Source organism: Callionymus lyra, chromosome 5 (assembly GCF_982586985.1).
Source record: "Callionymus lyra chromosome 5, fCalLyr1.hap1.1, whole genome shotgun sequence".
NCBI lineage: Eukaryota > Metazoa > Chordata > Actinopteri > Syngnathiformes > Callionymidae > Callionymus > Callionymus lyra.
Genome location: NC_141822.1, coordinates 31,733,227 through 31,760,231, shown reverse-complemented (window position 1 = coordinate 31,760,231; position 27,005 = coordinate 31,733,227). Strand labels below are relative to the sequence as shown.

General features: G+C 39.4%; 1 protein-coding gene across 2 annotated transcripts; it reads right to left on the bottom strand.

Annotated features, from left to right (window-relative positions):
• Positions 1 to 40: 40 nt before the first annotated feature.
• tnpo1 (transportin 1) lies at positions 41 to 26,523 on the bottom strand. Of its 2 annotated transcripts, XM_087791971.1 has the most exons (25): positions 26,383 to 26,523; positions 26,148 to 26,261; positions 22,614 to 22,689; positions 21,279 to 21,428; positions 20,619 to 20,725; positions 15,389 to 15,522; positions 15,225 to 15,306; positions 14,345 to 14,467; positions 14,164 to 14,282; positions 13,890 to 13,950; positions 13,474 to 13,642; positions 12,708 to 12,860; positions 12,418 to 12,643; positions 12,171 to 12,342; positions 11,741 to 11,827; positions 11,570 to 11,677; positions 10,298 to 10,456; positions 10,142 to 10,229; positions 9,973 to 10,071; positions 9,225 to 9,320; positions 6,535 to 6,610; positions 4,775 to 4,874; positions 4,629 to 4,703; positions 4,423 to 4,560; positions 41 to 3,797 (listed from the first exon to the last, which is right to left on the bottom strand). In XM_087791971.1, the coding sequence occupies exons 2-24, from the start codon at positions 26,250 to 26,252 to the stop codon at positions 4,453 to 4,455; spliced, it is 2,673 nt and encodes an 890-aa protein (XP_087648097.1). In that variant the 5' UTR covers positions 26,253 to 26,261; positions 26,383 to 26,523; the 3' UTR covers positions 41 to 3,797; positions 4,423 to 4,452. The 2 variants fall into 2 exon arrangements, 1 of the variants encoding a protein (XP_087648097.1); XR_015711347.1 differs by lacking the exons at positions 41 to 3,797; positions 4,423 to 4,560; positions 6,535 to 6,610.
• Positions 26,524 to 27,005: the final 482 nt, after the last annotated feature.

The window sequence follows — 27,005 nt, the reverse complement described above, 5'->3', positions numbered from 1 at the left end:
TGAGAAGGAAGAAAAGGAATGGATGGACCAAAACGCATAGTAATGTAAACAATTTATTGGAACAATGTACAGATTCAAGCCATGGTAACCACTCACACCAACTATATCATCTTACAAATATTACAAAATTTACTACAGTACAATATAGATTCTTTGCATGTTCCAAAATTTTTGGTGGCCCCCAAAAAGTTCTTTTTTTTTTAATTCAGCAGCTTATTATTATTAAAAAGAAAAAAATCTATCAAAGTGATGCTTTCATTCGCAAAAAAGATGAAGGCATAAGTCATCGAATCGAGTCGGTAGAACAAACGCAGGGTGATAGCGGACATTCTTAATTATTGGTGGGTGCTTTACTCCTTTACAAAATACAATTTGAACAGCAAATCTCCATAGAAAGACATTCGCAAATTTACTTGAATGATCTAATCTATCCGCTCTAAAGGCATTAGTGTTCATAACACTTCAAATCACTCGCAGATTTCTTACTAAAAAGCATGTGCAATTGTAAAGTACTCGCTCAGGAAATTTGAAGTCTTTAAGAGATCATCGCTTCGTAACACTGACGATTTATGAGCTAATCCTGTCTCTCTATTGATGCATAACGGAGAACCGAGCACACCGAGCGGGACGCGACGAACACGGACGACCTGAGGTTCACACATATTCAAGTAGTGACACACGATGAGTAGCAGCAAATACAGCACGCTGACAGGAAGGGGGCGCCGAAGAGAAAACACAACAGCTGGAATGTGACGGGACGAAAAAAACCACCTGGCGACACGAAACGGCGTGACACGTACGAACACCGACCCCTGTATTCCATGATGTGTCAATAACTGTATCCAGACTAAAATGACTGACCTAGAGAGGAAGTCAACACAGACAGGACAAGATATCACTTCCTGTCGAGAACAACTCGTTTGCCTTCTTAAAGGGCAGGAAGTAAACATCGGCTCGCTAACTTAAGATGCCAATTACTTTCCCACGTTGAGCCACCAACTTGTTCAAATATCTGCATTTACTTTTCTTGCATTTCCTCAACATAGATCATTTTTAAATGTTAACATAGCAGCAGGCGACCACTGAACAATCAGTCAGATTAGAAAGTTGATGACACAGCAGAAAGTTACCATAGGATGGCTGCTCCATTGTTGCCATCACAACTCACATTAAGGGCACTAAAACCCCAAATCTATGTCGTCAGCTAATAGTAAAAGAGATATAATCTTCGGAACAACAACAAATTAAATACGAAATACAGAAGCGATCATACATCATGTCATACAACATTAATCATTTCAAGGTCTTTAAAGTGGATTTTTTGCTCGAATCTTGCTGAAATTGGAAGTTTCTCCTTAAATTAACAGTACTAACACATATTTCAAATGTTAAACCCTTATCTAAAATGTCTAAAACCTTATAAAAAAAAAAGTCTTAAAAAACAAAAAAAAAAACTAAACTGCAAATACTTGTTATAAGGGATCCTTAAAATTTTTACATCTTTTGATGTTTTAAGTCACACGCGCAGGATTTCCTAACAATTTTATACTCATTTATTATAAAGAAAAAAGATTCTTAAATTACTTTAAGTACTTTGTTATTTAACTTAATTATAAAGCTTTATTTTATTCTCGTGTATTTAAAAAGAAAATATGACTCTTTTGTCATCTTAAATTTCATTTAATGTTTATTATTTTATATTTACTTTGCGGCAATTAACATTTACTATACAACATTTAATTATAGAAAGAGCTTTGTTGTAAATTTGTCAAATAGCTAATTTTAAATGATAGCTTGACTTGACAAGATCATCCATTTTATTTAAACATTTTCCCCAAAAATGTACCTTAAATCTTGCATTGCTTTAACTAAACTATACTGCATTTAAACTTTTGTAGAATATACATTTTTAATTCTGTTCTTACTTCTTTATAAACATTACATCTAGATTTTAGCATGAGGTCACAGAAAATAATAGACTGCGCTGCTTGTGTCAAAAACAAAATAAACCTGCATAAAAGCTAAAGTACAACTTAAGACTCATTGAAAATGTCTGTTAACATACGATGCATACGACATAAAAATGAACATTCGTTGTTTGGTTCAGACTGATTGTAAAGTGGAAGCTTCTAGTTTGAGCAGTTGTGGTGACGTCATGTCATCTAAGCACTTGATTTCACACTCTGTCCAGCAGAGAAAACTTGTAAAGAAAGTACATTCCTCTCGACTAAAGCATCATGGAATACATTCAGGCTCGGAAATATCTAACACAATCAGGACAATAAAGTTGTAGATTCACAGTTTCTTCACGACGATGCATCCGGCTACACGTTTGAGGGCAAAGACTCCAGCGACCCAGTGATTCAACAAACACAAATTAACAGCTTCCCTCCCTGAATCCCGACGAGTTTTGGGGTGCAAGGGGCCACCAACATGCAAGAGATGAGTACCCCACGAAACACAACCACCCAAAGATTTAAATAAACAGTCATCCTCCAGATCATGCACAAGAAGCCGAGAACTCTGAGCACACGAGGAACGGACAGTTTCCCACAGCCATAGTCACAGAAGAGAGAAGTCACAGGATTTCGTGTCGTTTGTTGTGCAAAAGACGAAGACGAATGGCTCGCCGAGGGAGAGCCGCTTTTTTCCTTCACGATGCAGACAACCAATGGTTGTGAGCAGGGCTGTGCAGTGATCAGGATGTGACCCAGCTTGACCAAAGTGATTTCGTTCAGGGGGTCGCACTTATTTTTGCATTGATCTTTTGAAAATACCAGGGAGATAGTAGTTTTAAAAAGGGTAGATTTATTTCTTGGCATGTCTTTCAGTGCAACTGAAAAAATAAAATAAAAATAAATCAGTATCGACAATTATGTTCCGTTTCATTTTCGTGTTCCTCCTCATCCACCATTTCAAATTATAAGTTCACCCTTTAACCCCATTTACTCAATTTGAACTGCCGTGAAAACATCACTAGGCAGCAGCCTGGGAAGTCGGTTAAGCACTGGATTGAAAACCTGAAATGTGAAGGTCGTCAATCATCTTTTTTCTAAACATCATGAACAACAAAGCATCCAAATATGTGGGCTATGGAATAAGCTGGGAAAAATAGGTCAAAGGTCACACCCTGAATCGGCACAGTCCTCCTCACAAGCGTCGATGTTGGCTACATTCACAAAACCGGACGAAGAGATCGATTCAGACGAAACATCACAGCCCAGAGTTTTCCTAAATTTGGTGTGTAAACCAGTCGATGCTACATTACAGCCGACTGCAGAAACCACAGAAACGAAATACTGTAAAAGTAAAGGTTACAAAAGTTCATCACAGAGCGACTGTCAAAACACACATGGCTAATGCTCTGCAGCGCTCCACAGTGGTACAAACATGCTGCTGACTCCCCAAATTAAAACAACTCACCAACGGCCTGATAAAAACATCACCTGCTCGCGTTTGGGAGATTTGAAGCGTCGCAACTCGTCTAGATCCCCGAAATTTATCTGAAAAGTTGTCAATAGGTCAGCCCGATCGGAGCAAACTAGCAGGTATGTTCAGATTTGGATTCTTATATTTCCTCCCGTGAATCTGGCAGTGAATCTACCCCCTTATAGCAGCCAGTGTGCAGGGGAACCCGGCACTGCAGGTACTACCTCCCTCCCACCCCGTCCACCTGGTCAGGAAGGGGTCAGCACCCCCACCCTTCCCCCCTTTAGTTTAGACAGATCCTCCCCCCCGGTAAAGGGCTGTTCCCTGGGTATTAGAGGTTCCCAATGTGGTCTCCCATCATGACGGACCTGCGGGACGAAGAGAGAGCAGTCAGCATGTCCACAATCTTAAAATGTTGCAGCCACTTTCAAAATAGTTTTTCTACAGGTGCCCGTGAGGGATAGTTCCCCCAAAGTTCTGTCATTTTCTACTCACCCTTATTTGAAACATTTCCAAAGTATGGAAGTATTTGGATGTTTTTAAGCAAAACCGTCAAATGGATATACAGTACATTTTCACCCTTTACTTAAAAAAAAACAACAAAAAAAAAGGATCACTCATAATCAAAAATAATTTGACCCTTGATCGACATGAGGGTGAGTAGAAAATGAGTGAAAATATCACTTTAATGTACATTTTTAATAACGAGTCATGAAAACATCCAACTCTATTTTCCTTCTATTGCCAACAATGTGTTTAGCCGACTTTTCTGTCGTCCCCTTTTTAAATACTTTTTTACTTCGCCTTTTCTAATAAACTCGATTTCATGTCGTGGTATTTTTAATATATTTTGGTTGTCCTTTACTCCCTCATATACAAAAAAATTTCTACCTATAAGGTTTGAGGTCCTGCAGGCTTCATTTGACCGTCATACTTTGGGTGGAGACACTCATTAAAATAAGGAAAATGTTTGCAGAGCAGCGACACACTGACCTCAGACGAGGCTCACTATTTTGGCAACAGCTACACCCCATAGAAGGTGGCCAGTCGTTCCTTGAGCGGCAGCGGGAACTGATCCGAGAAGCGCCTCCAGTTCTCTTCTCCCACCTGGTTCTTAAAGCCGTGGAGGATCTGAAAGTAAAAGGATGGAGTGAGTGGAACTTGAACAGGACTCTGTTGAAGAGGATCTCCTGCCACACCTTGCAGAACATGTCTCGCAAGTCATCTTTGGGGTTCACCCAGGAGGCCACCGCGTCGCAGAAGAATATAAAATCCTAAAACAGCAAAAAATAAATAAAATCAACCCCTTTTACGTCTGTTCAAAGACGTGAGACCGACCACTTACCTGAACGACACCTCCTGGGTTCACGCTGATCATGGAGCAAATACCTCGGAATGCCGAGTCTTTCTCCTCGTTGTCTCTTATATTTCGAAGAGAGGTGCACCTGGTCGAGGAGGACGTCACATGTAACATCAGACGTGTCAGGGAAGGTTCATCACAAGCCATTTAAGTAGCAACTGTCAGGCTAAAATTTATTGATGAATAGAACAGGGATGCACCGAAGGACTCGATTCATTTATTTTCCTTCAATGATTTACAGTTTGTTTGTTTTCGTTACGTTTTTCTTTATACCAGATTTGTTTTTTTGCCTTGTCAAATTTACTTTCCAAGAATTTTTCGTTTTGTGCACAAATTTCCTTAAGGTCGGATAACTACCATTTACTTAACCCGTTAAAAAAAAGAATTACTATATTAAGATGTGTTGAGGTGCAATATAAAACAAATTTAAAAATGTGACTGATTTGTTGATTACACTCTGTTGTGGATTATTTACCATCTCAGCCTCACAGATTTATAATCAAGGGGTCATGAACCTTTGCAACCTCTATTGTACTTATCAGTATGTGTATGTTTGTAAAAAAAGTATTTTAGTCTACATATTAACATTAGAAAACGTGCTAAGGCCCACCCACTGAAAACACTATTCTGGGGATGAAATCTTGTTCACCATACCTGCTGTGATTAGTGTACAATAGATATTATTGTGGATGACAAGAGTTTCTTCCTATACACTAAATCATTAAATTATTACAAAAGGGGCAACAAGAAAACAAATGTAAGAAGATAAGATGGTCATTGTATGAAAATTATTATTTTAACAGGCCCATGAGATACTCAGCCAGGTTGATGACCCTTGTTAATATTCATTTCCACCTTCTGTGCCTGGCAACTGACATCGTCTTATCTGCAAGTCTGCACATTCTGCCTAGCCTTTGAGCTAATCTAACATCCTTTTTTTACTCCTGGACCTCAGACCATCAGTCTGTCCTGGACTACAGCTTCATCTCTTGGCTCCTTTTCCTGCCGGCCAATCCTACAAATAATGTCTGAAAGTAGATTTCCAGACGATGGCATTTGGATTTTAGAACTCTTGGTTTTCCACGATTGTACGAAAGGTAGCATTTTTTTTCATGAATGTGTCAAATTTACTGGTCCACAGTGCATCCCTGTTGAAACAAACCCGTCTAAAATTTGTGTTTGTGTTTTTACATAAATCCCAAATAGCCAAACACACTATTGACTAGAAATGAGCAAAGATAAGCATGCAAAAGGAAAGATAACTTTAACACAACTAGTCTGACTTAGTCATTTTATCAGCGTAACCGCTTATACTGTATGTAGCACCTTGAATTTGGACATTTGAAGAACTTTTGAGGGGACAGGCACATGCAGCTGGGTGACTAATAAAACAAATAGTCAGAGGAATGCTATTTTCTGCATCCTGTCTGTTGTTGAACCAGCAAGCATGTGACTAATCTGATCCCATGCATCTTTTAGGTTTATCGGGACATGACGAGAAAGAAAAAAGTTTAAATCAATGTAAAAATACATGAAGGTGCTACTTAAATTAAAAAAATAAAATAATCACATTTAGGACCTAAAAGGGGACAGGGTTAGTCACATGGTTGGCAATGATTACAAACTGATAAAGAACTGAAAAGAGAGGAAAAGGACAGAGAGGGGGAGAGAAAAGAAGGGAGCAACAGGAGACAGAAGAAAAGCAGAGAGCAGATGAATTAAATAAAAGATTGAATAATACACACCAGGGTCTTATAAACTGCTGTAGCATGGGTGCCACCTCTTGAGGACAAACGTAACCAAGACGACCAATTGTTATTGCTAAGGTAACGCAATCACGGTTACACACCACCAAACGCCAACCAAGACATGAGCAATGAGGAGGGGGGAGGAGAAAAAAATAAAGAAAAAACAAACAACTCAGAGACATAAATCAACAGAATCTGTGTATGATAATAAACAGAAGATTACAACAAGTGTTGATCATCACTGCCCCCTTCAGTTCACAGCAGGGGGGTGTAGAAGAATGTAAAATATGACACTCTAAAAACATACAAAACTCGTTTAAGGGAGAATCGATTCAAGAAAAAACTCATTTAGATCAATTAAGAAAAATTCAAATTGGTTAATATGTAGCAAATGTTTTTCTCCCTTAAACTCACAAGTGTTAATTTTACATACAGAAACTTTTTTTTTTTTGGGAAAAGAAAAGACAAAAAATTACTCCAAGCCAACTACATGGAGGGAGACTAGAATCCAGCACAGCAGGTTTCGTATGAGGCAGAGAGGAGGGAGGACCTAAGTTAAGAGACACAGAACTATGCAACATTCTCATTAACAAACAGGCATTTATGAACAGTCCAATGACACATGCAGAAAGCAGATGGTATGCTCATTAGAATCCAGTTCAGTGCAGGATTGGCGGGGACAAATAAGACGCCCTGGCGTCCGCCTGTTTGGCTAATTATTGTTTCGTTAACATGGACAGCAAAAAAATATATATAATAATGACGCCCAATAATAGGCATGTTTACATATACCGGAAACAGCAACAATAAAGTTGCTCACAATAAACTGGAAAAGACAATTTGAATTCAGGAACTTTGGCCATATCTGGAACGAAAAAAATTCTAATCAAAGGTATTAAGATTACTTTAGTATCCTGCTTTAGATTTTTTCCGCCATTCGTTAGAGTATAACTTGAACATGCCAAATTTTTTGATGGTAAAACAAATGACCATAGTTATACTCTGACTAATTCACTCGTGCTTCCTGATAAAATAGGACTAGGTTTATTTGCGACTTGCTTACACACAACTGGCGCCATTTTTAAAAGGCTACCTGATGTGGACTCGTGGGTCTTTCTGTGTCTAATTTTAATGTGGAGACGTCAACAAATATTTGTCAGTTACTACATTTCCACCACTCATTGATCAAATTAGGAATCTTGTACAAGATCTTTTTCGTACGTCACAGTTTCCATAACATCCTTTTGAAAAATAAAACTAAGCTACACTATGAAAGGTTGTTGCAAAACAAGTTTTCTAATTAATTCCCCTTTTGTTACCCCAGCATGTGTTAAATTGATTTATATTACTCTGTCAGAACAGAAGGGTGATTGTAAACACATAAGCCTAGTTCTGTTCAAAAATGGACAGATCAACCCTTCAACTCAACTTTCCTATTTATTTTTACTGTCCATGTTAGCATTGCAGTTACAGAGCTGCACAATATCTTCTATATCAGTAACATGATTTATTTTAAGCTTTAAACTAAAGAAGCAAGATCTTGAAAATAATACATTTTATATATATTTTTATAATATATTATTATAATAATGAAGCCTAACACAAAAGTCAAATGTAACTGACGGTTTTAGAGTTAACGTGGCCTTAAGTTAATGTGTTAGCATATGCCAAATACCTAGCTCACTGTACGTTATAACTTAATAGTTTACACTTTGAAACAGAACTGTTGCTAAAAACATCAATACTTTACAACTATAAAATACACATTTGGAAGCAATAATTAGAAGCCATTTGCTAGCTTCGTTTAAATTTTGATTTTACATTAAATCTTTCACTGCTCAAGTGCTTCTTTAGCATATGCTAGCTCTAAAGCTAACTTGCAAAGTGCTAGAAAGTATGGTTATCATTAATAAAATAAATTGATTGTTGTCTGAAACAATTGATTTTGGTAAATTCCTGTATAGACGAGCAGGTAAAGTGGATTGTGCAGCTCAGAACTACATTTTAATGTTGAAAGCCAGATAACGGAATCCTGCATCAAACAGTTAAACAACATTTAACATCTATAGGCAGATATGCATCACATTTAAAGAACAGTAAATAAAAACAACAAATAAACTGACAGCCAACAAACATAAACTTCTACACAGTCCCTCGCTTTTGTTTTAGGCAGGTTACACGACACCCTTGCAGATCATATTTCAGCCCTTCGGCTCGTCCAATAATGAAATTTCAGTGTCGAGCAAGAGCAGAGTGTAACCTTCAGAAGAGTTCATATGTCAGCTGGTTAAGTATGTGTGGATGTCGCTAATCTACTGGCTAATGTGAATCCATGTATGAGAGTGAGTTGTGTGAGCGCACTGGAGACTCTCCAGTGGAGAATGTCGCACCAGGGTTTGGCCCTGCTGATCCATCATCTCTGTTTACAGGCGGCACAGTCAGCAAGCCGATGAGCGGCTGGAAATATTTGACATTCTTCAGCGAGAACCGGCGAGTCCAGTTAAGACTCAAGGCTCAAGATACTACTTTGTTTGTTTGCGTGCGTCATTGATACCTGAAGAAAAGGGTGTGTGTGTGAATCCTTAAGAAATGGGTGTGTGTCGCTGTACGTGCGTGTGTGTGTGTGTGTGTGTGTGTGTGGCGACCTCTCTCTGGCTGGGCGGCTCAGCACTGCCACATAGTGGTACCTGTGTTTTCCAGAAGCGTCTTTGGAGTGTTGGGCCTGTTAATGATCTCCACAAGCTGGTGCAGCACCATGGCGACATACGGCTGCATATCAAGGCCTGTGAGAGAGAAACAAAGTTAGTGAGTCAGAACTGCAACCACCACAAACACAGGAACACAAACAGGTACTTTGTTTATGCACAGCCATGTGACCACAACTAGGAGGATCATGCTTTTGTTCTTCTGATGCAGAATGAGTGACAAGACCTGCCATTAGCACCTTCATCTTGTTTATGTGCAAGTTAATTGGTTTACCATTTCTTTTGACCTTTTTTCACCCCGATTCATGAATAACTGAGGAATAATGTCATGAAGATATTTTATATTTACTTGAAAAACTTAGCAAAAATGTGTTATTGATCCTCAACCATAATTGTATTACAACATTTTTATAATTATATCAACAACATCATTTATATTTAGTAACTTGTTAATTTTAACTTAATTATTTCTTCCTATCCATCTATCCCCTCATTTTCCTTTTTTACTTTTGTTTTTAACAATGGCTTAGGATCCTTTGTAAAGTATATTTCAACATTAATATATTTGAAATGATTAGAGATTAATATAAATAGAAAATAAACGTAGAACATATAGTTAAATTAGAATTGACAATTTATGTGAGATGTAAATAATATTTACATTTACATAAATGCAACAAAAAACACTTTACAAACATTTTCATGAAAGTAGCAAAGTTAAACTACACACCCATTTGTATAGAAATCTCTCCAATGGCCCAGGTTGCATTGTTGCACACTGATATCAACTCTGGGTTCAGGTTGGTACCCAGTATGGGCATGAACTCAGCTAGGACAGGAACAGTGAGATGTGAGAACAGATATTAAATGATCACCACTGTAAACATCTGAGGACGTACCAATGCAGGGCTTAACGTGCTGGAAACAAGCTTTGGTCAGATCTCCTAGCAGAGCGAAAGAGCTCTGGCGCACCTCAGGCATTTTGTCCTGCATGATGAGACAATGAAGGTTAGAGATGCAGAGGAGATGGAGGAGGACAGGAACCGCTCGCTCACCTGAACACACTGGAACATGAGAGTGAGGATGTTGCTGCGAGCAACCAGCTGCTCGATGGTGCCTCCCAAACCCTCCGCCAGGCCACTCAGAAGATCCAGAGCCACGATCATGAAGTCCTTGTCCGGGGCCTCGTACTGGTCCGGCTGAGACTGATGCAGCTGCAGGAGGAAGAGCAAAATAAATGGATCAGCTCTATGGGCGAGTGTCATAAAACATGATGCTGACAAACAGAATAATGGAAAAACTTAGCGAGATATCCCTTCATAAAAGCCAACATAACTTAATATAGAAAATAGGAAAAAAATGTTTTTATTTAAAAGCACAAAAAAAGAAGATATGATGGATTAAAATGAGACAAAAAGGGTCAGCATTGCTTCATCCAATAAATGTCAATAAGAGGATCTGGATTCGAGGTTTAAAAAAATAAAATAAAAAGGTCAGTCAGTATTAACCAAACTCTTAATTGAAAACACAAATGTGTGCGTTTGTATACAAGGTTATGCCCGTGTCACCTCTTGGATTATTATTTTTTCTATTTCTTTTTCCCACCAAAGCTTCTAAGGCATGAGAAAATAGTCAGTGATTGAATATAGAGTCTCTAGTGTGAGGTCCTAATACAAATATAAAAGGTCCTAATAATGTTACCAAATTGCATACTTTTTGCACACTTAAAATGTTCTGTACACAAGTGCGTCAACATTGAGCAGTGTGGTAAAATGTGGTGCGCAATGCACCGTCAAATGGCCAAAAATTTAGTGTGGATCGATGGACACTTTACACCCTTAACGGTAGCCATCTTAGTGACGTAGATGATGCTGAACTGAAGCTACGTCTCAGAAGAGGCGTCTTCAGAGCAGATCCCACAAAACAACACAAAATAATAACAAAATGAAACAAGTTAATAACTAGTAATGATTGGGGGGAAACTACTGTCAAGTGTCAGCAGTAGTGTTCCACTGGGCGGTTGCAATCAGTGTTAAAAACTAGTAGTGTGTAGCGGCAGTGTTACCCTGTCCAAATTTCAAATGTCAGAGTGCACTTAAGTGCGAAAGTAAGTGCACTGTCTTACAGTGTACCGTTACTTGAGACATGACTCAAGAGCCTTAATCATGAGGGTAAAAAGGTGGCTGGTCCTAATATTCTTTTAATTAGTTACTATAACTTCTGTTCCTAGATAGTGACCTTTTCTTAAAAGGTCACTATCTAGACCTCATTATCAGATGATCTATAGATGGATGAAAGGAGGAACACATGTCACCACTCACACTCACCATGGACTGCGCCAGTGTCTTCTGCACCAGGTTGACGCAGCGCTGGTAGACGGGTTCGCAGTAGGGCAGGAAGCCGCTCTGCAAGGCTGTGGCCACCGACGACAGACACTGGGGGAGACGTAGGTTATTGAGACTCGCCAATCCGTCAAACTCGATTATCCCGAGACTCACTTCTAATAAAGGGAAAAGGTCCTTGTCTTCGTCTTTCAGCTGGTTCCACTTCTGGATTAGCGGCGGCATCAACATCTGGATGTACTCCTGGAGTAAGAGATCGTTGTTAAAGCAGTGGAAAGATGACAGAATCTGGTTTTTAAGAACCATTCAAAGGATTATTTCTAAAATAAGTGGTTGTAATGAGTTTGGGGGTCAAACCCAGCTAGCCAATTCTTGCCACGAAGCCTGTGATAACTTCTTATATTAAGTTAAAACATAAAAACAATTTATGTTTTTAGACTCCAGACACATACTGTAGACAATGGTGCTACATCAGAGTTTGCTCTCAGATTTATGTGTTTATTTCTGGCCACTTGGGTGATGACCTCTAACCCTTAAATACACAATCTTTGCAGGCTTCAAGTCAGCCTTTCAGTGTCATGCTCACCGGTTTATTGAGGTGGTGTCCCACAGAGTCTGCCAGCGTTCCGATGGCGTCGTAGAGAATCAGCAGGTTCTTGTGCTGGTACTTGTTGAAGGCAAACACCAGGGTGTCCAGGATGAAGGCGAGGTAAGGGACCAGCTCCGTGCACGCCTCCTCCTCCAACGTGGCAAAGGCACTGATGGGAAGACGGAGAAAACCAGATGTCGCTCAGAAGAACTTTGAGGTCCTGATCCTGAGAGGCGTGGCTCACCTGCAGGCCGCCTCCTGCACCCGCTTGTTGCTGTCCAGAATACGCTTCAGCAGCTCGGTCATCAGCGGCTTCAGGTAAATGTCCGGGGGTTGACTCACCACCCAGTGGGCGTAGCGGCTTAGCGTCCAGCAGGTAATTGACCTCACCAGAGCCTTCTTGTCCGACAGACACTGGACCAGGTGAGGAATGAGCTCCGGCAAGTACGGGATCATTCCCTGCATACAGCCTGGACACGGAGGAGAGTTTCAGAGCAGGAGCTTCACACACAGTGTTGATCGATGGAACTCTACCTTCAGCAATGGCCCCTAACACCAGAATGCCAGACTCCTTGACAACCCACTCAGGGTGGAACAGAAGCTCCTTCAGCAGAGGAAGGATGTGCAGCAGCAGGTCGTCTCTGAACACGTTCGCCAACACGTCCAACGCTGCCGCTGAACACTTTCCTGAAATCCAAGGCAGAATTTAAATGAGCTGCAGACACAATTTTTTTTCCCCACTATAGAATATAAATGTGACCATAAAGCTTTTTTTCCAACATATTATTTTTAGTCATTTTTTTAAGTTGAGATGGATGACATGGCGTAAATCAAATAAAGGTTAACGAATCTGTCCCAAAAACAAACTTTGAATATAACTTATAATTAATCGTGCTTTTTATTTGTTGCGATTTCTGCAGGACATGAAGTTTGGCGGGATAAATAATCCTTCTGCAGCACTTGTGTGATCTTGGTATTTGCATCAATTTAAAACAGCTCTAGTGGTGGACTGAATAATGTATAAACATATTTTTATTATTGGGTCAATAAAAGTGAAGAAAGGATTGAGTTTTGACTAATTTTATTTAATTAGGTAATAATCTGCAGTTCAGAATATTTGTATTATGCTTTATACTAAAGTTTGTCTGTGAAGCAGCAGGTTATCGTGGGTCATAAGATCAAAATTCATACAGATGATTAGTTCTTAATTATTATTGTTAATATTTAATCACAAAACCACTTAGCAGGTTGGATTTGGTGTGTGAAGAAATGGTCATATTAAGAAGAATCTGCAACTCACGCAGGTTCCAGTCAGAGATGGTGTCGTCGTCATCCAGCTCGTCGTCATCATCTTCCTCGTCCTCTATGCCATCTCCCTCGTGTTGCTGAGCGACGGTGCGGGAGCGATGGAAGCGCGGCCTGATGTCTTGCTCATTGTCAGGAATGGCTTCATCTTCCTCGATGTCGCCCTGAAGTCGACAAAATAATCGTTTTTTTCCCCCTCCTAGTAGATACGCACTCAAGGACAAATGATCAGATTCTCTCATCAGTTGCTATAACAACACTCCTGCAGCACGGAATTAATGATGGCGCCATCCCACAACTCCCCAATATCATGCAATTCATTTTGATACATGGTCATGGAGCAGCATCACATGTCATCCCGGGTCATGTAGACGATTTAGAGCAGACAAATATGACGGGGACATGACAGACCTTGAGCAGGATGATGTCGATCTCAGAGTATTTCATCCCGTTAACCAGCACTGGTGTGAGTCTGCGGGAGAGCAAATGTTACGAGAGGTGACAGGTCAGACTAGAAGGCCGCATCAGTCTCAGTTTAACGTGACAAGTTAGTGACGGACGTGACAAGTCGAGGTCGAGTGAAGGAGGACTTAATCAGACCCGGGTGCTGAAGGTCCCTTTATGTCCCGTGAATCAAAGCGTTAACATCTCAGTGTCAAAGGTTTACAAGTGTGTGTTCTCTTACTGGGAGAGGTGGCCGCCCAGAACCTCCTTACACACGGGCTGCTCGGCCAGAGTCAGCCAGAACTCACAGGCTTCCAGAGCCACGTTCTCGTCCTGGTCCTGTGTCCTCAGCAGCATGTACTACCAGAGCACAGACGTGAGTTTTCTAACACCGAGGACACAAGCATCTTCAGCCAACTCACCTCAATGATGTTGTGCATGTGTGGGAGGAGCCGGTCCAAACGGACCTCCAGCAGCATGACAAGAGCTCGGCACACGTTCTTTCTCACCTCAGACTCTTCATCTGTGGCCAGTGCAAACAAGTTCTAAAAAAAATATATATATTTATCAAGATTAGATAAACAAAGCAGGAGGGAGAGACATATCTAGCTCCAAAGAGAGTTTTTGTGTGCGATTTTTTTTTCCAACCTTTAAACACAACCATATTGATACACGTGTGTATGTATGTATATATATATATATATATATATATATATATATATACACAATTTCCATTGTTGTAACAATGCTGTATCACTTACAAAAATGATATACATTTTATTTTGGCTTTTAAATCGAATTTGAGCTTTTATAATTTTAGCAGTCATTTAATGATTTATATAAAGTGTGTATAAAATGCATTTCCATTTATATCTACAATTCATATGCAAATATTCAGTGTTTGTTCATTTTTTTTTGCAATTTTCTTGTAGCCTCTGGATAGCAACAGCCATTATGTTCACCACATCTAAAAGAACAGTGAAATCCCAGAATTGACTGAGGACAAGAGGATACACAGTAGCTTTTAAGGCCGATGTTTAGAGAAAGCTGGGGTCCCAAAAAAGGGAACGCAGCTAAGACTTCGTCAAATGCTGTCTATAAATTCTGCAATGCCACAGTCAAGTACTCGGTTAATACTATGATGACAAGCATCGTGTCACCAGATCATTGCCAATACACACCACTACCCAATAAGCAGGAATGCAAATCTGTGGCGCCCTCCAGTGGAGGTTGATGTTGCATAAGATCTACCCATAAGAAACCCAGTTGTAATGTCATCATGCCATGAGGCTTTAAACTTACCTCAATGAAAGGGTCAATGTGCAGCATCAGAGCTTGAGTCCTGCTGATGATGAACTGATTGACACAGGCGATGGCATGAGACCTGCAGAGGAAATTAAATATAAGTTGTAATGAACTCAAGAAAAACAGACACACTCATTTTGAGTCATTTGGTAGGCACTGACCTGATCTTTGGGCTGTTGTGTTTGAAGAACTGTAAAAATTTGGGGATCATGATGTTCAACGGCCGATCCAGCATGTCACTGTCCAGGATCTCTGCAGAGTCTTCACAGATCTTCTGAAGAGCCCCGAACGCACCCTGAAAAACAAAGAAATACATAAGTGTAGTTAAAATCAGTTTTACAAAAGATTCCCCGACTGTGTAGCAAACTTCTCAAACGTATCAATGCCAACATTCATTAGACCTCAATGTCGTCAGCCATCCATCTTTTATGACAGAGCAAAATCTGATATTCAAATAGAATTCTTGTAAACATGTATCAACCTAAAAAGTGCCATTCTTCTTCATAGATTTGTGTAACGCTTCATGTAATAAAAAAAAGTGTTGTTTAGACCTTTCTGTTGCCCAGATTTATAATTAAAAATTATAATAATGTATTACTTTGGGCTACAGATATTTGAGCTAGACATTTTAACATGGCGGCAGAGGTTCAAGCGCTACAGTCCACTGGTCCATGATCAGCCACAGCAATCAGGCACTTCTGCTCCAATAACCATCTCCACAGTCAGAGCGCGAACGCAAGCGAGCGATCCCAAATCTGTCAGACACATTGTTCTCCACACCAGCTGCTCGACCCAGAGTTGGTATGCACACTCACGACAGGCTGCAGACACTCGCCGAGATGATGAGACGACGTAAAGAATAAGACTCGGGTCTCGGCACGGCTCTAGCTGAAATTGGTTTCCATAGCAACCATTTCCATTCGCCTGTAGTCAACGACTTCAAGAAATGTGGAGGATGAATGGAAGGTTATGAGTGAAGCACTCAAGGTGAAGGCCGGCAGTTCAAGAAAGTTAGTAAACATTAGTTTGTCAAAACACTACACAAAAATCATTAGTGACTGGAAAAAAAAGAACTTCCACTTATTTTGAGACGCTTTGGTGAAATGACCAACCTTTTTAATACCTCTTTAATTTTCACACCATTTCCCACAATTTTTTTTTCTTTTTTTTTCTTTTTTTATTAAACCTTAACTTAAATTCAACAAGAGACAGCCGAGAACATTCGTGGCAACAATGAACAAAACATTTTAAATTAAATGATTTAGCCATTATTCATTCAATAATATGGACTATGGAAAGAACAAGATAGTTGGTACAAGAGAGAAGACGTTCAGTGATTTGGACGAGACAGAGTACTACTGTTTAAATACGATTTTTTTTTAATTGTTTTTTCAAACATGTCATTAATTGAAATAACAAATGCAGCTTATTTCATTTGGTTTTCATAGCATAGTGACATTGTTCCCCTCCCCCATCTATTGGCTTGATAGCCCCCTATAATGTGGCCCCTGAGAAAATATCATCGCTCGCCCACTCAGACCGGACAGACAAGAATTACACTCCGATTTTGATTGTTTACAGCTCGTATTTACTCACTGCTGAACAATCATTCAACAACAGAGGCAGAACTGTTGCAGTGGAACAGGAAAGACAATTTGCATATCCACTTTACATGGTGTCTCTACATTGTTGACTCTTGGCTGAAATTGTGCACAGACTGCTTTTATCACAAATTAAAAGGCAAGATCAAAGTAAAACTATCTTTACATGCAACTTAACATTTACATTTCATATACAAATTTGGTTTTTATGCAAGTCAATACATATAAATTGTAATATTTAGCCCCTTTACCATCATACTGTACAACTAGTCCCAACTACGAATGACATGTTTGGAGGGGAAAAGAAATAAATAAAAAATTGCACATTAGAGACGCAGTCTAAAAAAATGCGAGGGAAAAAAGGAAAATTGAACATCTAATTTCTCTGTAAGTTTATATTAAAAATATTTAATTTGGCCATTTATTCATGAAATAATAGTAAAGTATTGAATAAGATAGATCTTATTCTATTATATTGCTTTTAGTGTACATTTTATATTGTACATTTTAAAACGGGTTTCAATTAAATAGAGGATTACAAGTCATCAAAAAGAAAAGAAAAAAAGCCAGATCATGTAAAGGATAAAAATAAATATAGCAGAGTAAAGCAGGAGGGCTCCGGTCATGTCAGCTAGGGTCACTTGAGGTCAAACTGTGTTCCAGAAGATGTTACAGCAGTGTAATAAAACGTTTATTGATCGAGACGTTTGTGTGCTTTGTGAAGTGGCCTTCAACATTCCTGTGACGCTCTCATGAGTTCAGTGGAAGCTCGAGCCTTGCCTCAAACAAGGCATTATATCATGTAAAAAATGTTTTTGCTTTGCAATATATTTGTTTTTACCAATTTAACATGAAACTAGTTTTCTGAGGACACACGGGTAAGAAAGGTTAAATAAAGGGGTATTACTCATCATCCAACCAGTGAAAATATCATTCAAGAAAATGGTATAAAAAAAAAAAAGGACATAAAAGCAACAACATGAAGTCATTTATGGATTACTGGTCACATTTGGACAATTTCCTGATTCACTCTGGGCACTGCACATTATTTTTGACGGCCACAGATGATGGATTTCATCTCTAAATAACACACTGCATCTATCTCTGCTGCGATAAAATGGAATCATTAATCATTCGCCTTCCAGGCAGCAAGAGTCGGCGTGATGATGAAGCCAAGCCGGGGTTTCATAAAGGCTGCGGCTCCGCAGAGGAAGAGGCGAGTGGGAACACAATCACTACGGACCAGACGTCACATATGAGCAAATCTGCGGCAGCGACATGTCAGATTAACTTCTCAGGCTGAAGATTGAACTGGCACCATGAGCGGAGTGTCTAGCCAGAAGAGCTGCAAGCTCCTTCTGAGGACTTCAGGATTTAGTCATCAAATCAAGACACGTCTGCACTAATGACACAACTGACATGTCAGGCAACTTAAACCAATATAAAGATGCAGAGGCGACTACAACTCAAAAATATTTGCATCCAAAAATGATTCTGGAAAGTACCAGATCAGCATGAGTAACCAGCACACCTACAGAGGAGGCCCTCAAAACCATCTAGTCATGCATCAAAACAAAGCCAAAGTCAGATTACATGCGCTTTATGTGCATATAAAAATGTGTTGTAGTGAATATTTGATGTTCGTTTTATCATCATTTTAAAAACTTGGAAAATGTGATTTTTTTTTTTAAGTCTCTTCTGCCATGAGATTACATTTCTGTGTGACAAAATGTTTTATTTATTCAACATCGTTTTTTTGGTTGTTTTATTAAAGGACAAGTAATGTGAAAACCCAACTCTACTGACTCACTCGCATGTTTCATTTAAAGTCTTCCCCTCTAGTCTCATCATTATGGTTTTTTGAAGTCATTACTTTATAAAGTTTTCCCCTGTAGGAAATCTCGGCGAACGAGAGGTTACAAGAGCAAAGCCCATTATGACGTAGTAATGATCTTCACTCCACCTCCAGCCAGCTGTCATTACATCATGCTTTGTTTATACAAGTCCTTTTGGAGGTGGGAATTATGAGATTGGTGACACACAGTAACAGATCCTGATGATTGACACAGCAGAGTGAGTCTGGTTATGGTAAACAAGAATGAATCCCCAAAAAACAAAGTGTTTTCAGTGGGTGGGGCTTAGGCACATTTTAATGTATTCATTTCAATGAAAAGAGAGTTCTTTTTTTACAAACAGACATTCTGATAAGTACAAGGGAGGTCCAAGATAAATGTATGAAACGCTTAAATCAACACATTAGTTGCCTTTTAAGATAGGCACCTTGAACATACAATCATCCCATATTGCTGAAGTTCCATTTCTCATCTACAAAACAAAAGTGTGGTGTGCATACAAAGTACACAACAACGATGCAAGTTTACAATGCCAGGGAGATTACATTTCTTTCCGTTTCTTTGCATTATAACTCAAAATAATTAAAAGATATTTACCAATATTGAGATTGGGACAAGGAAGATGCAATTGCAATTTTGTTGGTTTAACAATTTGTAAAATTAAAAAAGTTACAATTACCAAATTAAAAAACAACTAACGTGGACCATAAAGGCAGAGCTTGGCCGATGTTTGCACCCTTTGCACAAAATATAACAAATACCCAAAACTTGTACACTGAGAAGGAGAAAAGCACAAAATACTTCCGTTTTAACTTAAGGTAAATTAAATTGTTAATTACTTTATTTTTCATCATATCACTTAGAAGCGTATTTATAATGTGAGAATATAAAAATTGGATTTGACAGTTTGAAACGATCACTAGACTCCAGAAACACACCAATAGTTCTGATATATAATTTAGATAACTTACCAAATGCAGGTGTGACAGTGGAGCATGAAGTAAAAACTGAAATGTAACCTTCAAAACAGTTTGACCAAAATTGATGTTGTGTTTGGATGTTTTAACTACTGTAACCCTCTTAGTCTCGATCATTTTTGCATATTCCCACTTTATGCAAGCGCTAAAAAGATAAGAGAATATTATATGAGCTGCTGTGGTGACATGTCTACAAACCCTTAAAATGAGGTCACACGGTTTTATGCTGGATTCATAATCTCACACTCCAGCTGCGAGACTGTGTCGGGCTAATCGGGTCAGTCAGAAACTGTGCAGCAGGATCAGTAGTTCACCGGTTTTTCACACCATCTCTTCAAATAAAAAAGGTTGTTTTTTCGGGGCTGGAAATCCCTTTAGCTTTAGAATTGAACCAAATTAAAATTAATTTCCCCCATTCATTAAACAGCACATTAACTTTAATCCAGTTATATAAAAATCAATAACATAATGTGTTGTTGACGGAGTCATTTGTCTACAACAGGCGCTCTTGATTTTCCAGTTGGAAAGGCACATGTGCGAGTTGACGTGAGCAGTGAATAGAAGGCAGAAAAGTTATGACAAACAATGGCTGAAGAGTAATAACTTCCAAAAGAGACATCTACATCCAGCATCTAAAGCAGGTATGGAAGTCGTGTTAAAAGTACTGAACTGTAATAACTGTATTTAGGTTTCAGGGAACAAGAAAGAAACCTTTGCCTGGATGAGATATACAGTATATATATATATATATATATATATATATATATATATATATATATAAATCAGTCAGTCATGTTCCTTTTGAATTATTATTTAAAATAATAATAATAATAATAATAATTCGGGGTTGAAATGAGAAGAACAACTCGGATTAGTGAACTAATATGATTGAAGCCGTCTTGAATTTGTTTTTCCTGAGTCTTTGCTTGTCGGACAAACACTTGTCCATGCATGACTCACCTCACATGTGTTGTAGTCTTCAGAGTCCAGCAGCTGACAGAGTTTAGGCAGAAGCTCGGGCCAGTTCTGTAGTTCTCCCTTAGAGGCAATAGTGGTGATGAGGATGCCTGTTTGGAGAGTCCAGTATTAAAAGGAGAACTACAAGAAGTTATGAGTAATATGTCCGTTGATTCAATTATAAGTAGCTTGATAGACTCCAGACCCCATAAAGAGTCAGCGGATGATTATGAATGAATTAAACATTTCTTTTTTTCCTGTGTGCACTAACAATTCTCGGCAACTAGCTACAGTTATATTGCAACCTTTGCAAACAAAGAACAGCGTATTTAAACACTTTTTAGTCAATAATTGTTCCTCCATTGACACAAACCTAAATTGGATTGATGCAACTAAGGAGCCTCCGTCTATAATACACAATAAGCCATGAGAGCCATGATGCATTTTAACCGATCTACCATTTATTTCTTTAGAAAAGGACCAACTTTAAAATGGTCCTTCTTTCTACAAAACACTTAGTCAAGCAGCCAATATCCTCCTCATCTGAAGGTCTGTGAAACGACACCGATTACGTGAAGAAGTGGGAGATAAAGAGTAATTGTTGGAACAGACATCGAATGAGTCTGCAGCCATGTGTAGCCTTCAGCGATGATGATGACTCACCCACTGTGGCCCGGATCAGGGGAGACGTGTCTCCGATGTTTTGGAGACACTCGCTCTTGATGAACTCTGCAACCTCACTGGGGAACGTCTGGAAGTGAGCCCGCACATTGTTCTTCAGGATCAGGCCGCTGAGAGAACGAGTGGGCTCATCTTGACACAGAAAATAATTACAAGCAACAATTAGAACGATGGCAACAATAAAAAGGCAAATAAGACTTGTCAAGATTAGAAAAAGCATCAAACCATTGACATCAAGAAGGAAACGCTGTGTCGTGCCTTGAAATACACGGTTACGATTACTAAATTCTTCAGTTGCTAATATTCCATTTTACAATATTAATTTAAACTATTCCGCTTTAGTTCTTTTTACACAAGTATTATTTTAAATTATTATTTGCTAGTTTTGATGAAATACAGTTACAATTCACCATAATTTCTATTCATCATGTTATATAGAATATTCCTCAACCATGTTTATTTCTGTTCATTTTTGTTCACAAGATATATCCTCAACACAACACATTTTCTTCCCACTTATACTATGCATTTTTATTTTCATGATCTTAAGACCATATTATTTAGTAAGTGATTTAATTCATAATTTTACTTGCCTGATTCTTCTTCATTATAGATGGATAAACTGTATTATCCCACTGCAGATCTACTTTGGGAAAATTCTCCAGAGGGATAAATAAAGTTTATCCATCCATCCATCCATAATGAAGAATTAATAAGCGTTTTCATTTATTGTCATGGAGGGTTTGTTCACTTTTCAAATTCAGATTAGAATGGGAACATCCAAGCTTTTCAAAACGTACTGAATGATCTACATTGATTCTTCAAGGTGTGTATTCCTGGACAGAAAAGTGACCTCAAGAGGCGATGACGCACTATGATGTCATCACTCTGCTGACTTATGCCGCAGAAAGCAAATAAGCCACAACTGCATCATCATTGTGAACACCGAAACAAACAACCTTCTGGATTAATCAACCTTCTCTCACTGCATGATAACATTCTCCAGCAGCCAACATTATTTTAGGTGAAGCAATACAGATGATTTCCTGTATACAAAGATCAAAAGTTCAGCTACATCTGAAAATATCTTCCCTCAACATTTAGGTCATGCAGTGTGCAGACGCTCTGCCAAGAGTCAAGCAGCGCCAGGAATTAGGTTTAAAATTAGAGCGACCCATATTCACAGAGTCTCATCCGAGGCGGAGATGCCGCCGGGTCAGACGGCGAAGTGGCCCCACAGTAAAATAAAAACCCTTATTTTTAACCCGTCTGCTGGAACAAAAAAAACAACAAAAAAACATGTGAGGTACCGCTTACCTTCCGATTTTAGTTTTGTCAAAACAAAGATCAAATAGTTGTTGAAGTCTGGAAACTGGTTGAGCTGCTCCAGTCGCTGAGAGACGCAGTTAAGGAGGAAAACATGTATACAAATAGCAAGTGTGAAGCTGCTAGAAGCATTTCTTTGTGAGCTCAAAGAGTGTTTCTGAACATGTCGTCTACTTACATTCTGGCCACTTCTTTGTTGTTGCCATCGTTCTTTCTAACTGAAATCCATCATCCTGCTGTTTTCCAGCTTTCCCAACCTCACTACTATATCCACCCTCGATCTGCCTACTAACTCCCACCCATCACTTCTCTGCCCGTCTGCCTTCCTGACTGACTGCAGCTGTAGCTGTGCAATCCTCTGCCCATCTGCCCAAAACAGGTACAACCTTTTGCAAGATGGACTGGCCGCAATTGTACCTTTGTGAATCTGCCTCGCTACATACATTGTTCAAATCACACCGTCCCCCATCACTGCAGACCACTGTCCCTCTACCTGCATTTGTTTTTTTCTTTACCATCATCAATCGTACAGTCATGTAAAGAAATGAGGACACCCTATAAAAGCTAGGGTGTTTAATTAGATTATATTAGTGAAAAAAGGATATTCTTTACTTAATTATAAATATCTGGACAATATCTTTGGTGTGCACCTGGCTGTTCAAGTAATGGTGAGCACAACAAAAAACTGTCTGAGCTGATAAAGTCTTGTTTTTGAATGCCTCAGTCTGGTAGGGGATTTAAAAACATATTTTGACTTGGTAAACTTAAAAATGGTGTCGATGGACCTACAGCAAACTCTTCCTGCTGTCGTCGTTAAAGGCCAGACAGAACATGGACAAAGACCAGGACTTCTGGAATAATGTTCTATGGACAGAAGAGTTTAAAATGGAATCATTGGAACAGAGGACATGTTGGTATAAACCAAATGCAGCGTTCCAGGAAAATAACCCGATACCAAGCATGGAGGTAGCAAACTCACATTATTGGAATACTTTGCTGCAGTAGGACATCAAAGAATGACCAGCTGAGCATCAAAGAATCCACCATGAACTCTACGGTGTATCAGAAGGTGCTAGAGATACATGTGAGAAGATCTTTAAGAATAATGATGCTGAAGCACAACTGGACCCTACAACATGACAATGACCCAAAATGTACCAGTAAATCCACCAAGACTGGCTGAAAATAAAAGGGGTTGAGACTCCATAAATGGCAAATCCCAAATCTTAATCCCATTGAGATGCTGCAGGGAGACTGTAAAGGGGCTGTTCATGCCTCACGTCAAACACCTCACTGATGAAAGCATTGAGTGGAGCAAACACTTTTTGAGAGCGATGTCAGAGACTGGTGGAAGGCTAGAAGAAGCGCCTCATTGAAGTCATTTCAGCCGAAGGGGACCACAAATATTAAAGGGTAGGTGGGGTCCAAAACTAAACTGCTAACTGCTTTGTTCACATCTTATTTTTAATGTCAATTAGACAATTTTCTTTTTCAGTCAAAAAAAACAACAAACAAACAAGATCAGTCATTAATAACTACTGTACATTTCTTAATAAAGAACATATTCAATGGGGTGTCCTAATTTTTTCACATGACTGTATTCCTGCCTTGACTACTTCTTCTGCTGCTCCTCCCTGCCAGCTGGCTACTGTGCGTCTGCCTCATGCCAATCACTCGCCTGTCTGTCTGACTGACTGCAGGCGCTGCCTGCCATTGTGGCTCTGAAGCACCTCTTGGTGACCAGATGCAGTGCCGTCACGTTCAAGTGTTTTAATTAACATCTTATTAGAATACAAGTACACAAACATCAATGCGAAATGTACACAGGTGACAATAAAAGTCCATATGAAACAGGGCCGGGTCTAGACAGGCATGTATGAGGGGGCAGCCACAAATCTTGAGGGGGCATTGTGCTGTTACTTACTTACATGCAAGTTTGAGGGGGCACAACATTTATTTGAGGGGGCCAGGCCCCCTCTTGCCCCTGCCTAGACCCGGTCCTGATATGAAAGCTCATGGCTCAGGCCAAGAGCTTGTGTGTGATGTTGTGTGTACATGCAAGGTGTGTTTGTATGGCATTTAGCAACAAGATGTGTGTATGCATGCATGTGTATGTTGAAGAGGGTGTGTGTGAAGATTTATAAATTTGCTGACTGCACGGTGTGTGTGTGTGTACTATCCAGCTAGTGCCAAGTGGTGTATTTATTACAGCAGCTCGTTTCTGTGAGTAACGACTCTGAGCACATGACACAAAAAAAAGGAGAGCAGCAACCGAACAAGAAAGTACAGCAGTTGCAGTAAAATTAAAATGAAATTAACAATGTGCTAGAAATTGATTAACAGTGACGGCATACACACAGCTCAAGTGGAAGAAAAACCAAAAACACACATAGCCAAAGATGCACAACAAAAAAAAAAATGCTTTGACATATACATACATATCTTTTTAAAGGTACTATAATGAACATGATCAACATGTAATCATAGTGTATTCCCATGTGTAAAGATTAGCAAAATCAAGTTTAAATAAATCGTGGCGAATTTAAACACTCGAGAGGCTGCCGGTTTCGTCTCTATAACAACAAGGTCACCATCAGGCGACGGGGTGATCTCTGCAGCGTCTCCCCATTTATTAAAATCAAAGTCATGCCATTTGCCGGGAGACAGTGGGAGCAGTGTAATAAACTCTGGGGTGCGGGAGAGATCTGAACTATATTAGAGTGTGATATCAATGTGGTTGTGTGTGTGTTGGCGAGTCAGATGTCAACACACTTGTGTCCTTGATTAGGATGTGAACTAGTTTCATAACATTGTGCTTACACAGATACGACTGCAGTATTATCACAAGAGTACATGCTGTTCATACTGTGGCTTTAGGAACTGTACCATTTAGTTATGACAAGTTATATGACAAGATAAAACAACCATGACTAATATTTATAGATCTATCATGATGTTCAATACTGGACTGAGATTTATCACCGACCATAGACTATCACCTTCATCATTTATGGTTCTAAGGACATCAATATAGTAACGACGCTGTTGTAAAAATATATCACTTATACAAGAACAGACTACTGTAGAAAGAGCTTTGCTTTCGTGAGGAAGTAAACCATGAGGTCATTTCAACTGCAGTCATCTAGTCTTTCGGTAGAAAAATTACACATGGAACATTATGTAGTTTAAGCAGATGTGAGGTTTAATAACGATCTAAATGCGATTTAAATACTAGTTTGTTGAAAAATGGCGCATTGTCGGTTAAGGAGAATATTGTAAATGTCAGACGTTCTTCAGCAGCAAATTAAGCCTCTCAGGAACAAAGAAACGCTGGTTTTAGGTGGAAATAAATGGCAATAGTGGACCTGGCTGCTGTCGTGACGGTGTTTGAAGCAGACCAACACGAGCTGCACCATTCTACACACCTGCGTAACTGTTTGGAAAGTGCTAGCAATGCTAGCGCTAGCCTGTTGAGTCTGACATTGGCGCGGACGTAAACATGATTTTTGGGGGGAAAAAGGATACTTGCTGGACGGATCTCTGCGTGGACGTGTCTGGAGACTGGGACTCCTTCAGCAGCTGCACGATCTGTTGAAGTCCCTGCTCGTCTGGCTTCCACACACACTCCATGGTTTCTCGCTGCGGATAAAGAAATGATCAGAAGCCGACAGGGAGGACGTGAACGCAACACGGCTCGCCGAGCGAAGAAGAAGGATGGAGACAGTTGCTGATGTCACCCCGGGAGGGTTTTTTTTGTTACCTTCGGGTGCTCAGCAGACGGAAGAGATGGACGCTGTCTTCAGGTGAGACGTGTGTCTGGGCAGACGGACATGGGCCTGCGACGCCAGGCGCGAGCAGAAGAAGCTGCGGCCCAAATAAACCGACGACGGATATAAGTGGCTGGCGCGTCAGCTGACACAGAGCCGCGCGGTCCTAGCGCGAGACTTTCTACGTTAAAACGGGCCTGTCACTGTTTAAATGTTTCCATTCAGACGCACTGTTAGTGGAATAAACATTTATTACATTTAGAGAGCCCCTAATAAAACTAACGTAGAAATCAAATTGTGATCATTTGACGTAGGTTTCTAAGAAAAAAATAATGTGAAGATGGCTTTTGCGTCATCTAGCGGCTGGTTTTCAATTGAAAAAAAACAACCTGATATCATCAGATTGAGCGGTATTATAGATTAAATTGTATTTGGTGCAATTCAATACACCAAATTAGTTTAGAATAATAATCATAAACATTGATGATGGAGTCTTCTAAATAAGTTTTAACTTGATAAATAATATCTTTCTCCTTTTAATATGTTGTTTTTTTATAACTTTTAAATCATAGGCCTACAGTTATATTGTCTTTTTAAATTATGTACAGTATCAGGA